Here is a 15,662-nt window from a genome sequence, read left to right on the forward strand (position 1 = left end):
CAGTCGCCTCACTATTACTAAGAAAGCAATTCCAGGCACACAGACAGGTAGATGCCTGCTCTGAGATGTGGTCCCTCATATGATTCAGGCCTCCCTAACCTCCCTGTTTGTCTTGCCTTTTTCTCCAGTGATCCGGGCCAAGGTGGTAGGGAAGAAACTGGTGAAGGAGGGGCCCTTTGGCACGCTGGTCTACACCATCAAGCAGATGAAGGTGAGTGATAGCCCAGTCCCAGGCTCCAGGAGGGCTTGGGGGCGGACGGGGGCAAGGTTTCTGTCAGAGAGTCTTGGCCAGTGGAGGCAAGTGGAATTGGACTTAGAGTGTGTGTTTGCTTGGTGTCTGAGCCCCAGCCATAGCCCCTCTACCTGGCAGGACAGGGCGTAGATGAGGCAGCAGAAAGGGAAGGGTGGTGGTGGTGGTGGCCGTTTCATCCCAGAGCCAGGGCAGGTGGAGTCCCTCAGAGGCAGCTGTTAAGAAGCTGGGCTCTGAAACCAGACAGCAGACAGTCCTGTTATCTAGTTACTATGGGCTATTGGCTAAGTCACTGCCCCTCCCTGGGCCTCAGTCTTTCTATCTATAAAATGGGGGCAGGTAGGAATGTTGACTAGATGGTCTCTACGGGCTCTTCTGAGGTTTGACTTTTTAGGATTAAACAATGCCTATTTTTATGCAGTCACTAAGGTTACAACCTAGGTTTGACCTCTCAAAACTTTACATTGAACTTATATCACAGGAACCTCAAGTCAATGTAGGAACTGCACCCTCTTTCCCTACTTTCCTGGGTCTAATTGTCTTCTCATATCCCAGTAGTTAGCATCATCTACTAAGCATATTCATATAACTGAGCATATTTGTGAGCACATTAACATGAGGAAACACATTCAGGAAAAGCACATCAGATTCGAAACCTAGGGAGCCCGCCTCCTAGTCTCAGCTCACTTGCTTTAGAACCGTCCCCTTTCCTGGGCGCAGTTTTGCCATCTGTTAACAGTGTGGGGTTGGGCTGAGCACGCCTAAGAGCCTCCTGGCTCAGGCATTTCAGGATTCTAAGTGCCCTGGGACATGGACTGTGTTGCTTCTAAGCAGGAGCTAGTTTGGGTGCCTTGGCACAGAGGACTGGGGCTCTACCCTGAACAGCTTGGCAGCTGGCCCATCATCCCTCCCCCTCACTTTGTAAGCACCTCCTTGCATGCAGCACTCTGTGCCAGGAACTCTGGAGGCCACAAGGGAGATGCGGTCCCTATGTTTAGGAACTATAGTCAGGCGAGAGAGCAGACGTGCATGGCAAATCAGGAGTTTGAGATGGGGTGTGCCCAGGTCCCAGTGGACTGCCAGCCTGGGTACAACTCAGTGCTCATATTTGCATTCCCAGCAATTAGAGTGGGACCAACAGGGACTCAGTAAATGCTTTTCCATATAATGAGGGAATGAGGGTGAGACCCACTGGCCTGAAACCCTGCACAGGAAACAATTCGTGGGTAGGATTGAGAAGTAGGGAGAAACACAGCCATGGGTGGTACCCAGCCATCCTGGAGGCAGACCTTCAGGCCTCATAATTCCTGCGTCCTGAAGCCCGAGGTTAGATGTACTGAGTTTGCGGAACCTGTTGCTTTGGATTCAATTTTGGAAACATCCACAGCCTTCTGGTTATGTAATGTCCAGAGTCAGCCCTGGCCAGCTGCCCTTGGCTGCCCAAGCTTGGTCATGGGACCAGCTTATGTCTTCAGACAGCCATGGGGAAAGAAGAGTGGGTGGAGGGGGAACCAACAAGAGCAGTAACAACCCAAAAACCCACTGTGTAACCACTGGTAGCTGGCAAGCAGATGCAAAAGCAGATTAGACAAAGGCAGAGGTTCAGGTTCAGCAGCATCCCTGTCTGCTCTGAAACAGCCCTTCACATTGTGAGAGACTCTCTGTGGCTAGCAGAGTGCTGGGAGAGGAAGAGCTGGGGGCAGCAGTTCCTAAGCTTGCCCAGCTCCTCTCCTTCCTTCAAGGCCTGAATGCCAGGGTCACCAGAGACCTTGCTGTGGGCACAATGTCCCATTCCTGCCTCACTGGGGTAAGAACAGCCGCAGGGCATCATTTAGAGGCCAAATGACACTTGCTCACCTATCTGCTTCAGAGAAAACATACCCATTCCCAAGATGCTGGTCTTATGTTGTTCATTCACCACCTTTCACCCAGGTCCATGGATCAGAGTGCTGGGCGTTAGAAAATAAAATTCCCTGTCTTACTTGTGACAGAGGCTCAAAGGGAAATGAGTTGCCAAGAATCACACATTTCATTAAAGGCAAATCTAGTTCCCAAGCTGAGGTGTCAGGACTCCTTCCGAACCCTGGGTGTTCTTTACATGACTCCCCAAATCTCCCTGAAATCCTACTTCGATCATCAACCACCATCTAGTACCGTTGTTAACTCTGCCCCTGCTACCAGCCCACTATTAGATAAGCCATAGAACTGGTCATTGCCCTCCTATCCAGAGAGGCTACTGGATTCTGCTGGTCTCCAGGTACCGGTCGGCTGGTCTGAGAAGGTGCGGGGCAGGGGAGCAGAAGTAGGCCTTCCTCCCTCTCTCACTTCCTTTCTCTCTTCCTCCCTGCCCTCTCTGTGCTTTGCACTGTGCTTTTCTGAGCTGAGGATACAAAGATAATTGTTATAATGAACACAAGGCTCCATACAAGTAACAGTGAATGAACATTTACTATGTACCATGCATCCTGATAAGCCTTTGCATGGGTCAGTCCTCACAACTTGATGAAACAGATAAACATTATCCTCTATTTTACAGGTGAGACTTGAAAGGTTATTCAACAGTCAAGATCATTTAGTTACAAACTGGTGACTAGAGTGAAATTAGAGTTTTTGCCTACAAGGAGATTACAGAGCAGCAGGCTGATTCACCCTTCCTGCCCACTTTGGGGGCTCCCCCCCCCAACACACCATTTGTATATAATTCCCCTAGGAAACAAAAGGAGGTTAGCTTGGGTTTTTGGATTTGTCATCCAGCAGTGTAGCTCTTGACTTGCAAAGGGTGTATGGAAAAAATCTTTGTAGGAAGAAAGGGGAAGAGGCCTGAGAGGGGAGCCTGCAGGAGTTTTGGCACTGATCCCTGGGCGCTTTGTTCTAGAGGATTAGAGTCTAACCAGAGAGTCAGCTGGGGAAAGCAAGGACTCCCTTAAAGCATGGCTAAAGGAACTCAGAAGACGTGAGAATTTGAGCTGCCCTATCTGACCTCTCTCTTTTCTGAGTTCCCAACCTCTCACCCCCAAATTTCTCACCAGATGAAAGGCAGGCAGCCCCCTCCAATATGCTAATTCTGGAGCCTCCGGTCACCCTCTCAGGTATATCTTGAGTGTGCAGAGGAGAGACAGGGAGGGTGTTAGAATGTTGAGGCAGCTTATTGCAAACTTGAAGTTGGAGATTAGCTAGGGCTGGGGTGCTGGGCTGCAGAGCAAAGGTGGAAGTTTCCAGAACTGGATGTTCTAATCTTTGGGGACCTTATCTCTCATCAGGACTGTGAGAAAGCATCTGCTTTGCTGTGGCTATAGTTTATGCCAAGGAAACCCGCTCTCAGACTGGATACAGGGGACAGCATGTGGGGGACATGATGTCCCAGCTGGTCTCGGGGAAAGTCCCATGGGAAGGCCCGGTGATCATGTGCTGTGCATGTCCTGACCCTGGGGAGGACAGATCTGCTGGACAATTGGATTGCCTGGCCCCCAGAACTTCCTTCCTTCGGGGCTTTGTCTAATCAAAATGAGCAATGGCAGCATCTCGCCTTTGAAGCTGCAGCTGGAAGCCTTTCTGGCCGCCCCCTCCCTGCTCTCCCCTTCCCTCCGGCCAGCCCACAGGGAGGGGGAGCCCCTCCACAGCCCAGTGCCTGTGCCTCTGTTCTCCTGTGCTCTGCCTCCCCAGCTAGACAGCCTGATCTGTGAGAGAAAACCCATGCACTTGATACGTCAGGCAGGTTTCTACTGCCTCTGAAACGCGACTGCTTGTAAGAACCAGCGTGAGTTTAAATGAGTTCAGGCTATAAAGCAGCGTCCAGCACAGTGCTGATCTTCCACAGGCAAGCCAGAAATATCTGACACAGTGGTGAGAGTTCATGCTGCGAATACTGATAAAGACCAGACGACATTCCGTAAGAAACAGGTAGAACTCCCCAAACTCAGAAATTCCTTTCTCACATTACTTGTTCCTTCACTCCAAGGGAAGTTAAGCTCTTGGAACTTCATGTACTTACTATCATGAAGCGAGGCTGAGAGGCTTGCAAAGTCCAGTGTGGTGTGTGGGTACGTATATAGCAATGAAATATGATAATGGAATATTATTCAGCCTCAAAAAAGGAAAATTTCTGACAACATAGGTGAGCCTGGAGGACATTATGCTAAGTATAATAAGCCAGACACGGAAAGAAAAACATTATACAGACTCATTTATTTGTGAAACCTAAAAAAAGTAGAATTCTTAGGAACAGAGTGGAATGATCGTTATCAGGGTCTAGGAGATGCAGAAAATGGGAGATGTTGGTGAAAGTCTGTTGGTGAGACAGACTTTCAGTACTGAAGTATGTGTGAGTTCTGGAGATCTAATGGACAGCATGGGAACTGTAGTTGACAACACTGTAGGACATACCAGAAAGTTGCTAGGAGAGTAGATGTTAAGTGTTCTCATACATAAAAAGGTAACTATGTGAGGTGATGGATGTGTTTAACTAGCTTCCTTGTGGTAATCACATCATATACATATATTAAAATAACCTTGCATACCTTACCCTTTTGATACATCTTTTATCTGTCAATCATACCTCAATAAAGCCAGTGGGGAGTGGGGAAGGAGCAACCTGCCTACTTCTGAAACCAGCTTTAACTATTTGTACCAAGAGATGAGGCTGGGCAAGACATGTAGGAAGAAGGGGACCAAACTCTTCTCTCTGCTCATGACAAACTTCAGTATAACTTATTTTTAAACTAACTTTCACTAAATGTGTGCCAGGTGCTATTCTAAGGCATTTAATTCTCAAAAACACCTTATAAAGTCAGCTGGTTGTTGTTTAGTCTCTAAGTCACGTTCCACTCTTTGCAACCCCCTGGACTGCTGTGTGCCAGGCTTCCCTGTCCTTCACTGTCTCCTGGAGTTTGCTCAAACTCATGTCCACTGAGTCAGTGATGCCATCCAACCATCTCGTCCTATGTCACCCCCTTCTCCACTTGCCCTCAATCTTTCCCAGGATCAGAGTTTTTTCAATGAGTCAGTTCTTTGCATCGGGTGATTTGCCCCATTTTAGAGATGAAGAAACTGAGGCCCAAAGATAGTAAACAACTTTCCAAGAAGCTAATAAGTAGCAGAGACAAGATACAAACTCTAGCTGTCTGTCTATAGAACCTGAGTTTACCATTAATCCTCCATTGCATTGGCTGGACTAGGTTAACCACCTTTCCAATTCTGAGATTCTCTGATTTTAAGACACTATAAACCCATTATAACGCTTCTAAATTTTTCAAACCAATTCTAGGTCTCTATGGCTACAGACATAATAATACTTTAGAATCAGTATTTAGATTAAACTAGATTAATATAAAGAAAAGACAACAAAATGAGTAAAAATCAGCTTAACTTTACCATACATTTACTACAAATGTATTGTTATTTTCAGAATTGACCTTAAAAGGCAGCTCTGTATTTGTCAGACTCAGTCATTTATAATGTATTAAGATTCTGACTTTGTGTGTAAGTGCTAGAAACCATGTTAAAATAAGGTGTTCTTCAGTTCAAAAGTAGCAATGATGCTAAGCTGATTTCAACAAGTTGAGTTCTTACTGGGCAGGGTCTTGATTCTCACTCATAAAGCAGAGAGGAGATAAAGGGAACAGACCAACATGGAATAAACTGAGGTTCCAGTAGGCTGTCCTGAAAAACCTAGAGCAAGCACTGAATTGGAACACTTGCCAAAAAGTCAAGGGTAATCCACACCAAAACGAGAAGTTGCTGGGCCTGGGAGTAAATGCAAGGGATGTTCTCCCAGGGCCACACATGATGGCACGCACACAGCAGCCCTCTTAGGTACGGTTCCTATTAGAGCCAGAGAGGCACCATCCACCACTGAGGAACTGGGGGGTAGGATGTGACATGCCCCTGCCCCTGCAGCATAACTGAAAACTGAGTGAAAACAGAAGTCACCCCCACCCCCTGCTCTTGGCTGCATTTCCTTGTTTAGCTGGAGAGCCTTGAGGGAGAAGAGGGTTGTGAAGGGAGGCCAGGTAAATTAAAAGCACCTGCACTGACGGTTGTACACAATTAGAACAGTACTCCCCTTAAAAAGGAAGTAGCTCCCAAACCCTGTCAGTCCAACAAACCCATTATGATGGTACAGGGGGCGGCTCATGGACCACCTACCCCTGCCAGGCAATCACCACTTAAAAGAAAACAGGGAGAAAAAAACAGCCCATTAGATTGAATGGGAGACACTTAGATGAGACACCAGTGAGGTGATGTCTGGCTTTTTATTAATTACTATAAGTAAATTAATAACGCATACCAGAACTAAAGCAGAAACATTGTCTTATTGGAAACCCCTGGGATAATCTCAGAGACCACCAACCATCCAGGGCTGAGAACTGGGGGAAAATGGGACTCGGCAACACCTCGGTGCCCCCTCCCACCCCTGCCAGCTCACAAGGTTAACAGTTGTCTCAACAGATCAGGGCCTGCAGAACGCTCACGGACTTGACCTAGAATCACCAAGTGGGTTCAGCCTCCATTATGTTCACACCGGTGGCTCTGAGCATATGCTGATGAAGGAGGCACATAGCTATAAATGGCACCTGCCTGCATCAGAGGCCCTTAGCCATGAGCTTGTGAGGGTGCCAGGGAGACAGCATAGGATAATGGTTAAGAAGTTCTCCTGCTTACATTCCTGTCTCTGCCACTCACCAACCGTGTGGCCTTAGACAAGCCACGTAACCTGCCTGGGCCTTGGGCTCCTCACCTATAACATGGGATGGGAGGTGTGACTGGCTGGATGGGAAGGTTTCTTGGGGAAGGCACCAACCCTGGCTCAGAAGAGAGAGGAGCTGGTGGCTTTGCCTCTGGAGTGAAGACCCTTGGGGAGGTAGTTCAGTGACAGGCCACTGTGGCCTATGAAGGAAATTCGATCCCACAGCCCAAATGATGGCATGTGTTCTGAGGTCGGGTCCTCCTCTCATGACATTCCTTCTGTCCACAGATGTACCGAGGGTTCACCAAGATGCCCCATGTGCAGTACATCCACACGGAAGCCTCTGAAAGTCTCTGTGGCCTTAAGCTTGAGGTCAACAAGTACCAGTACCTGCTCACAGGTGATGGCCAACTCCAGCAGCTGGGTCAAGGTTTGGCCAAGGCCCCCTGCTCCTCAGTTCAGAGGATGAAGGAATTGTAGACCCAGCAGTGTTCTCAGGTCCCGGGTGATGTGCCTGCTGAGCTGTAAGGAGTTATCTAGAGTTGAGTCTATCTTACTCGGCCAGTGGTAGGAGCTTAAAGTTTCTACGTGAGGCTGGGTTTTACTTATTTTTTAAAATTAATTTTTATTGGAGTACAGTTGCTTTACGAGGCTGGGTTTTAGTCTCCATTCTACCACTGACTGGGGAGGAAATCTCCTAGTTTTGCAATTTCTCAGCTTTACAATAAGTAAAAAGAAATTGCTAGTACCTATTGCTCTCCACATCTCAGTCAACCTATTAGGTCTGTCTTTTAAAGTTATCCACCTTTAGGAAATCAGTAGAGAAAAGGGAAAAAAAGCAAGACCAAAAGCCATTGATGTGAGAAGAGAACAGTTGGTCTCTGACCCAAGCTCCAGTGCTTACTGGGTTTGTGGACCTTCCACAAATTGCTTAACCTCTCCAAGCTTAATTTTCTGCATTTGGAAAATGGGAATACAATCCATCCTAAAAGATGTTGGAGAGGATGAAATAAAATCATGGGACTGAAAAGTACATAGTACGTACATTCCCTGCCCTAAGGAGGTTACTCAGTAGGCGTGAATTCCTTCTCTTCTGGCTGGGTTCTGGGCAGAATAACTCTCCCCTTGTCCCTTTCCTTCTCTAGGCCGTGTCTATGATGGCAAGATGTACACAGGACTGTGTAACTTCGTGGAGAGGTGGGACCAGCTCACCCTCTCCCAGCGCAAGGGGTTGAACTATCGATATCACCTGGGCTGTAACTGCAAGGTAAGCCCCAGGGAGAGCAGGCAGGGGGCCTGCTGGCTGGCAGCCCTAGAAATGCCAGCTCCTCCAGAACTGGGCCCTGGGCCCTTGGGCTGGGAAGGGCATTCGTGTCAGGCCTGGGCAGAGGGGCAGGTCTGAGCAGGGGAGGCGAGCAATGTTGCACCTATGCTGAGCAGCAAAGAGGGAGAGGAAAGAATGCCTTTCTACTGTAATCTGTACTGTCCACTTGGCAGCTGCTGGGGCATGAGGGCTCTTCAGCATTCTTGACCCCCTGCTCCGCACTGTGATTCAAGGTTGTAGAAGGTACAGGATCTTTAATGGCAGGTCCTGCCAAGTCCCAAGTGGGCTTGCTTAGGCAGCTGACTCACTAGTGGCCCCCAATCAAGGCGGCTTAACTGGTATAGGACTGCTGATACCACTTGCTTCAGAAGGTCATTCTTCAACCTGGCCCAACTTCTTGACCCAAGCACAGAGTTAGGGCGCACAGCCTTGCTGCTGTGGGAGGCAGTTGGGCCAGTCTCTCAGTTAATTCTCGTGACAACTCTGCAAAATTGGGATAACAGTGATTACAACTAGTATACTTTTAATTATCCCTATTTTGCAGATGAGGAAACAGAGTCCCAGAGAGTAGCTAGGCCTAAGTCACACAGTTCACTGTCTGATTTCCAGCCTATGGCAGCTGGACTCTACATTTTTATGCTTTAATCTTTTTGATTTCTCCATTCCCTACAACTGCTAAGAACTCTCATGCTTGCGGGTTACCACTTGAGAGGAAAAGCTCTCCCAAATATCTAATTCTATCACTTTCTGGCTGTGTGACTTGGGGCAAGTTACTTAACCTCTCTGAGGCTCTATTGTTTGTAAAAGGGAGATAAATCAGTTATGAGAATTAAAGATAGAGGCATGACTAAAGAATAAGTTAGAAGCACTTAGCAGAAATGTCTGGTACATAGTAGGTACTCAATAAGTATTGGTGAGTGTTATTTATATTGTCCTCACTAAGGGAGGGATGTGGCTGGGCTCCACCGCAGAGATCTTGCATCAGGCCTAAGTCCACCCTGGCAGAGTCCACCAACCTTTGTCTGTTATCTCACTGCAGATCAAATCTTGCTACTACCTGCCTTGCTTTGTAACCTCCAAGAACGAGTGTCTTTGGACCGACATGCTCTCCAATTTCGGCTACCCTGGCTACCAGTCCAAACACTACGCTTGCATCCGGCAGAAGGGTGGCTACTGTAGCTGGTACCGAGGATGGGCACCCCCGGACAAAAGCATCATCAATGCCACAGACCCCTGAGCATCAGACCCGGCCCCACCTCACTTCCCTCCCTTCCCACTGAGCTTCCCTTGGACACTAACTCTTCTCAGATGATGACAATGAAATTAGTGCCTGTTTTCTTGCAAATTTAGCACTTCGAACACTTAGAGGAAAATCTATGCTGTCATATGGAGTTTATTTGGAACCATCCTCCTGGCCCCACCCCTCCCTTTCTTTTTGGTTTTTGACATCACCCCTTTCCACCCGGAAATTTTTGGTGTCATGCCAGAAAGAATGAGGAATGGGTACTCCTCTTCTTCATGATGATATAATCTATATTTTTTTAGGAAAACAAAAATTGAAAAACTACCCGATTAGGGCATTGTAATATCTACCCTTCTTTCTTCTTTCCCATCTCACCATCTCCCAGACTCTCCCCGCTTCGCCCTTCTCTACCCTCTTCCTCAGTACATAAAGGACACAGACAAGGAAGCTGCTGAAAAGCCAACTGTTTCAAATCAGTCAAGGGCAGCCGGCAGATAGACTCAAGGTACGCAGAAGATCTTACACACCGAGGAGATGCTACTGCATGTCCTTACCAGACTGTGTCTGTCTGTGTCTGCACATGAGAGTGAGGGAGGGAAGGAAGAAACTGCAAGAGGGTCTGGACGATGCAGCACACACAGTTCCCCCAGCCACTGATGCTTGGGTTGACCAGATGTTTCTGAGTCTGGAGCAAGCAGCCAGGCCAGAATAACAGCATTTTCTTAGTTGATGAAGACTTAAACATCTGCCTGAGGTCAGGAGGCAATGTGCCTTAGACAAAAGCTCAGGTGAGAGACTAAGATGAATGTCTTTCCTCTTCTCACTTCCCACAAGATTTCCTCCTGGAAACGTCTTTGGTAGATCTGGCCAGGAGCTTGCCTTTATGTAAATCGGAGAAATACGAACACCGTACACTATCCACAGATATAGAACAAGTAGATTTGGGTAGAGGATATTATTTCCAAAGTAGCATTTTAGTTCACCTAGGGGGGTGTGTTTGCATACACATTTACATATACCCACGTGGGGACATAAGCTAATTTTTTTCTTTTTTCTACAGGACACAGAATTCTGTTCAATGCTGTTAAATATGCCAATAGCTTAATCTCTTCTATTTTGTTGTTGTTGCTTGTTTGAAGAAAATCATGACATTCCAAGTTGATCTTTTATTTTTTTTTTTCATTTTAATTAAAATTTGAAATTCTGAGCACCCTCAGCATCCCTCTAATTGGGGTCATCTGACCTCTGTCCTCCTTTTCTCCTGCTTCATGTTTGGGGCCTTCATTTAACTGCCTTTACTGGCTGGCTCAGATGGGAGATGCGAGTCAGTGTGGGTCAGGGCCTGGGCACAGGAAGGAGAGCTGCAGTGTCCTGCCTTGGCTAGATGGCCACCTTTTCTGGGTTTGGGGACAACTTGCTCCTTTTCCTGTAGCTTACTGGTGGGTGAATGCCACATCCTAAGGCACTCACCTCATAGAATTAAAAGTGGTGGTCACTGGGAAAACCTGACTCTGCAAACAGCTGTAGGGTTTTTGTTGTGTTTTTTGAAATAAAACTATAATATAAATTCTCTGATTAAATAAAATTACTTTAAGTTTTAGTGTTGAAAGTGAGATGCCAAGAGTCAGTGATGATGTGTATTTTATAGAACGGAGGATGGTAGGATGGTTACATTTAACATGATGGCTCTGTCTCTTTTTTCAGATTATGGGTATTTGTCCTCTATTAGTATTTGTATCTTCAGTTCATTCCACTTTAGGAAACAGAGCTGCCAATTTAAACGGGAGAAAAAAAAGAAGCAGACAACACAATGTAATGTCTCGCTCACAAACACAAATGCCCAGGCAAGGTGTCTGGCAGAACCTCAGAGCAAGAAGGCAGTCAAGGCATCTGGTTTCCTCCAGACTGGTCTCATTACCTAGTACCTTTCACCTTGTGGTGGCGACATTTGGCATGCAGGAAACAGGAGACTTTGCTCTCAGTGGGGCAGCATAAGCGGAAGGTGCTGAGTTCAGGAGGCCAGTGGTTTTTAAGGGGTAAGTCCCAGACTTGGTATTTTAAGATTTTCTTAATTTGAACCTCAAAGTCCTACAAGGTGGAACCCCTAACCTGATCTGCACAGGTGCCCTCCCACAACTGGATATCAGTGTGACTCAATGAGGCATCTGGCTATTCTTGGTCCCTGGTGGGGTCACCTCCACTCACACAAAGAGGGACTTGAGGTGAGTCCTGAGCACGAATCACCTGAAGTTTCCCTCTGAAAAGTTGGTGGAACCACAGTCCCATCTGCCAGGCCCTGGTGAGGAGAACAGCAGGTCCTGAGCAAAGAAGGGTCCTTTGCAGAGTGATGTCAGAGGGCGGTTTTTGAGCTTTCTATAAGCTATAGCTTTGTTTATTTCACCTGTTCACTTACTGTATAATTTAAAGTCATTTATGTAGCTGAGACACTTCTGTATTTCATTCATTTCATGAGCGTTTTATTTTGCTAAATCTTATGTCATGTATAGGCTGTAATATGTGTACACTGTGTTTAAGAGAAAAGGAAAAAACAAAACCCACACGCCGCCATTTTTCTGAATCAAATTCTACAGTGGAATGGAGGGTAAAGACTTCTACTGTGCAGGCAGCTAGATTGGTAAATGGGGGAACTAGAGGGAATGAGCATGGAGAGTCCTCCAGATTCCTCCCTGTTGGCATCCTAGTGCTTTCTGGACTACGAAGGAGAAGAGAAAAAACAGCAAGTACATTCACATCCTTGCTCTGTTATCAACTGGCTCTGGGCACTCTGCTGGTCATTCCCATTCCTTTTTCCCTCTAGTCCATTCGTCCACCCCATTGAGAAGCCATGATTTCACCTAAAAATCCAGGGCCATGGGACCTGTGATTCTGAGATGTCTTGGCCTCCTCTGGCCATCTCTTCTGCCTCCCTATGCAGGAGGCACCACACCTAAGCTCTCACCTCTCAGGCCAGTGCTCCATCTGGCCAGCACTGGGAGATCCCCAGACACATAATGGCAATCAGGCTACAGCCCATGAGCACCATTTTTCATACAAAAAATGAGGGTTCTTGAGCAATTAAAAAAAATGACTTATTGGAACAGCTGTCTCAGAGAAACTGTGGTCCCCAGGAGACAACACCCACCCCTGCCTCTGTCCTTCATCATGTGCTCCCTGACCAGCAACATGGATTAACCAAAAATGACACCCAAGTGTTTGGCTCCTGGCTGAGAAAGTAAAAATATCACTAAAATAGTTTTACACAAGAAAAACACTTTAAAAATTCTGACAGCAAAAACGAAACACAATGGGCGCATGTTGGGGAGACGGATATCAACAGCTTCCAAACGGACTCCTGGGAGGCACAAGAAGGGCTCATGGTCCGAGGGGAGGGGCTTCATAAATTCTCCCAGGCACCACCCCCCTTCCTCCTTAGCCAGTCTGCTGTCCTGAGACCCAGAAGTGATGGAGAGAAACCAACTAGAGAAAACCCTGTCTGGAAGGAATGTATTTGTTGCTAAATTTTGTAGCACTGTTTACAGTTTTCCTCCATGTTATTTATGAATTTTATATTCCGTGAATGTATATTGTCTTGTAATGTTGCATAATGTTCACTTTTTATAGTGTGTCCTTTATTCTAAACAGTAAAGTGGTTTTATTTCTATCACATACCTGCAGTCTCTTGCTTCTTTGTGTCCTGACCGCTGTTGGGGGTTATGGTGACCACAGAGGGTCTCAGAAGTCAGGTCCTGCCTGCTTTGGCCCCTGGCCTGTGCATAGTCCCTTCCCTCCATTCATTTCCACAGTATGGACCCACCCTGCCCCAGTCCTTTCCCCAAGCGGGAGCATTTTCAGGAGAGGCATCCGAGACTTCCTGTGGCGGCTAATCCAGCCCTGACCTTCCTCCCCGATTCTATGACCAGGGTTCGCCCCAGTTCTACAGAATCTGGATCAACATCTAATTACCTGTTAGTGGTTTGGGTATTCCCAGACTGGAGCCCTGACTTAGCCTTCCCTATTTTCTTTCTTAGAATCTCAACCTAGTGGAAGTCGGAGGGGGGCGGCTCAAACAGCAGTCCTTGATGCCAAATGCCTGCCTGGAATTTCAAGTATGACTCGGCCTAGTTGGGAATGCCAGGAACTCACTACAGCCGTGCAACACCCTCCTCCAACCCAGCCCCACTCGGAACTTACAGCTGGGCTTGTCACCCTCAATGGGCTGGGTTGGCGGCAAACCCTTCACCCAAATATTATCCCAGTGTTGACAATGTTTCAAGGTATGGCTTTGCCCCACTTTTAAAACTACTCTATTTTGAGCACCTACTGTATGCCACTGAGAAGGCAATGGACCCCACACCAGTACTCTTGCCTGGAAAATCCCATGGATGGAGGAGCCTGGTAGGCTGCAGTCCATGGGGTCTCTAGGCGTCGGACATGACCGAGCGACTTCACTTTCACTTTTCACTTTCATGCACTGGAGAAGGAAATGGCAACGCACTCCAGTGTTCTTGCCTGGAGAATCCCAGGGACGGCGGAGCCTGGTGGGCTGCCGTCTATGGGGTCGCACAGAGTTGGACACGTCTTAAGCAACTTAGCAGTAGCAGCATTGTATGCCAAGCACAGTACCCTGTACACATGATCGTGTTAAATCTCAACAACCCAATGAAGTGGTTCCACTCTCATACATGGTTTTCAACCAAGGAAGCTGAGGCTCACAGAGATCCAAAGCCTAGTAAGCAGGCAGAACTGGGATTCAAACTCAGGCTAGTTTGAGGATAAATCCTAAATTTTCTTCACTGTTTCTCACTTTGTTGGAACATGCCCCCTTCTTATTCCAAACAGTACACCCTGGACGGTATGACACCTCATTAGATCAGATACAAGGGAAAGAGAGTCAATGAGAAACATTTTTGCCTGCTTAGACTGTCCCTCCACCTGGAGACACCTATCAGTGTCTCCAAATAGGACTTGGAAGCTCAGTTGCCTAAGCTTGGGACTAAAAGCAGACTGCTGGAACCCTATTAACCATCTTGTGCCCCAAGACTTGTGTTCTTTGCAAGGCATGCATGGGGCCATGGCCCTGCATTCCTTTGACCAGTTTAACAAGACCACTGACCATGAAAGCAGGCATGTCACGGGCTCTTTCCAGCAGCCCGGAACTCTTCCATCTAACTTCTGGCTGCAGGATGGAGAGTTCCCCACCTCATACCCAAACAGACGTTCACCTTTCCCATCCTCCAAATGGGAGGCTATCCCACATATTTCAAGCTAAACTCCAACCACTTCCCAGCAACAACCTTGGGTATATTCAAAAGTTTGAGTGCAAAGAGGATGCACAAGGAAACTGCCCTTTGATGATTAATGGAAACAAAATATCACTGCTTTTATTAAAATAAGAGTTGAAATCAAGACCTGCACAGGGCTCACATGAAATAACATTCTACCTTAGAAACATCTTTCACCTTTGTTTCCAACTGCCAGCTCAAGTTGTCCCCTGATTTGCTGAAAATTGCCAGTGTCCCACGGAATGCTGTGTATCTTTGTCATTTACTCTACCACCTGAAATTTCACCTGGAGACCTGACTCTTCCCCTGTAAAGCCAGGTGTTCCCACAGGATAGCACAGCTCTTCCTTAGAGCCTAGGTGGTCAGAGAGCAGCCCCCATGCCCACCTCCTGTATTCAAATGGACTGAGTACATGGACATCTGTATTTATTCCATACCACAAAAATGATAAGAGTGAAAAAAGGTACTCACCATTGGCTTGTGATTGGGGAAAAATGTTTGCTCCACAAGTGGGAACTTCTCAGGACCCAGGGAATGGAAGATCTTAATGAGCTGAGAGAACTAGGACAGAACATGACAGAACATTGGTCAGCCACTGTTACCTGGTATGGAGAAATATCCCACTGGATCCCACGCCTCAAACACCTATCTGCGCCAGTAGCTGCTCCCTGACCACAGGATAAAGGCCAGGTCCTTGACTGGACATTTGTCCTCTCCAGTCTCCTCTGTCATCCACCTTGCTCAGCAGCCCTGGGAGCTCATTCTGTGCCCAGCACTGTACTCGACAGGGTACACAGCTATATGTGTTCAGGGGCAACACACTGAACACGTGAGACCAGGTCTGGAGGAAAGACAGCCTGTGGGCAGATGGCTGAGAT

The 15,662-nt window shown here is 47.2% G+C and overlaps 2 protein-coding genes across 3 annotated transcripts in view; one reads left to right on the forward strand and one right to left on the reverse strand.

The window, feature by feature from the left end:
- TIMP3 (TIMP metallopeptidase inhibitor 3) overlaps positions 1 to 13,157 on the forward strand; it is a 58,748-nt gene extending 45,591 nt beyond the window's left edge. The window contains exons 2-5 of the mRNA XM_068972152.1: positions 129 to 211; positions 7,224 to 7,335; positions 8,081 to 8,202; positions 9,299 to 13,157. Coding sequence (XP_068828253.1) covers positions 129 to 211; positions 7,224 to 7,335; positions 8,081 to 8,202; positions 9,299 to 9,496 — 515 coding nt within the window. The 3' untranslated portion in view covers positions 9,497 to 13,157. The remainder of the gene's footprint in view (positions 1 to 128; positions 212 to 7,223; positions 7,336 to 8,080; positions 8,203 to 9,298) is intronic.
- Positions 1 to 15,662, reverse strand: part of SYN3 (synapsin III) — a 447,307-nt gene that overhangs the window by 314,316 nt on the left and 117,329 nt on the right. For both annotated transcript variants that reach the window (XM_068970770.1, XM_068970769.1), the window contains one exon: positions 15,256 to 15,345. In XM_068970770.1, the coding sequence (XP_068826871.1) occupies positions 15,256 to 15,345 (90 nt within the window). The remainder of the gene's footprint in view (positions 1 to 15,255; positions 15,346 to 15,662) is intronic.

The sequence above is a fragment of the Capricornis sumatraensis genome, chromosome 4 (genome assembly GCF_032405125.1).
Source record: "Capricornis sumatraensis isolate serow.1 chromosome 4, serow.2, whole genome shotgun sequence".
Classification (NCBI taxonomy): domain Eukaryota; kingdom Metazoa; phylum Chordata; class Mammalia; order Artiodactyla; family Bovidae; genus Capricornis; species Capricornis sumatraensis.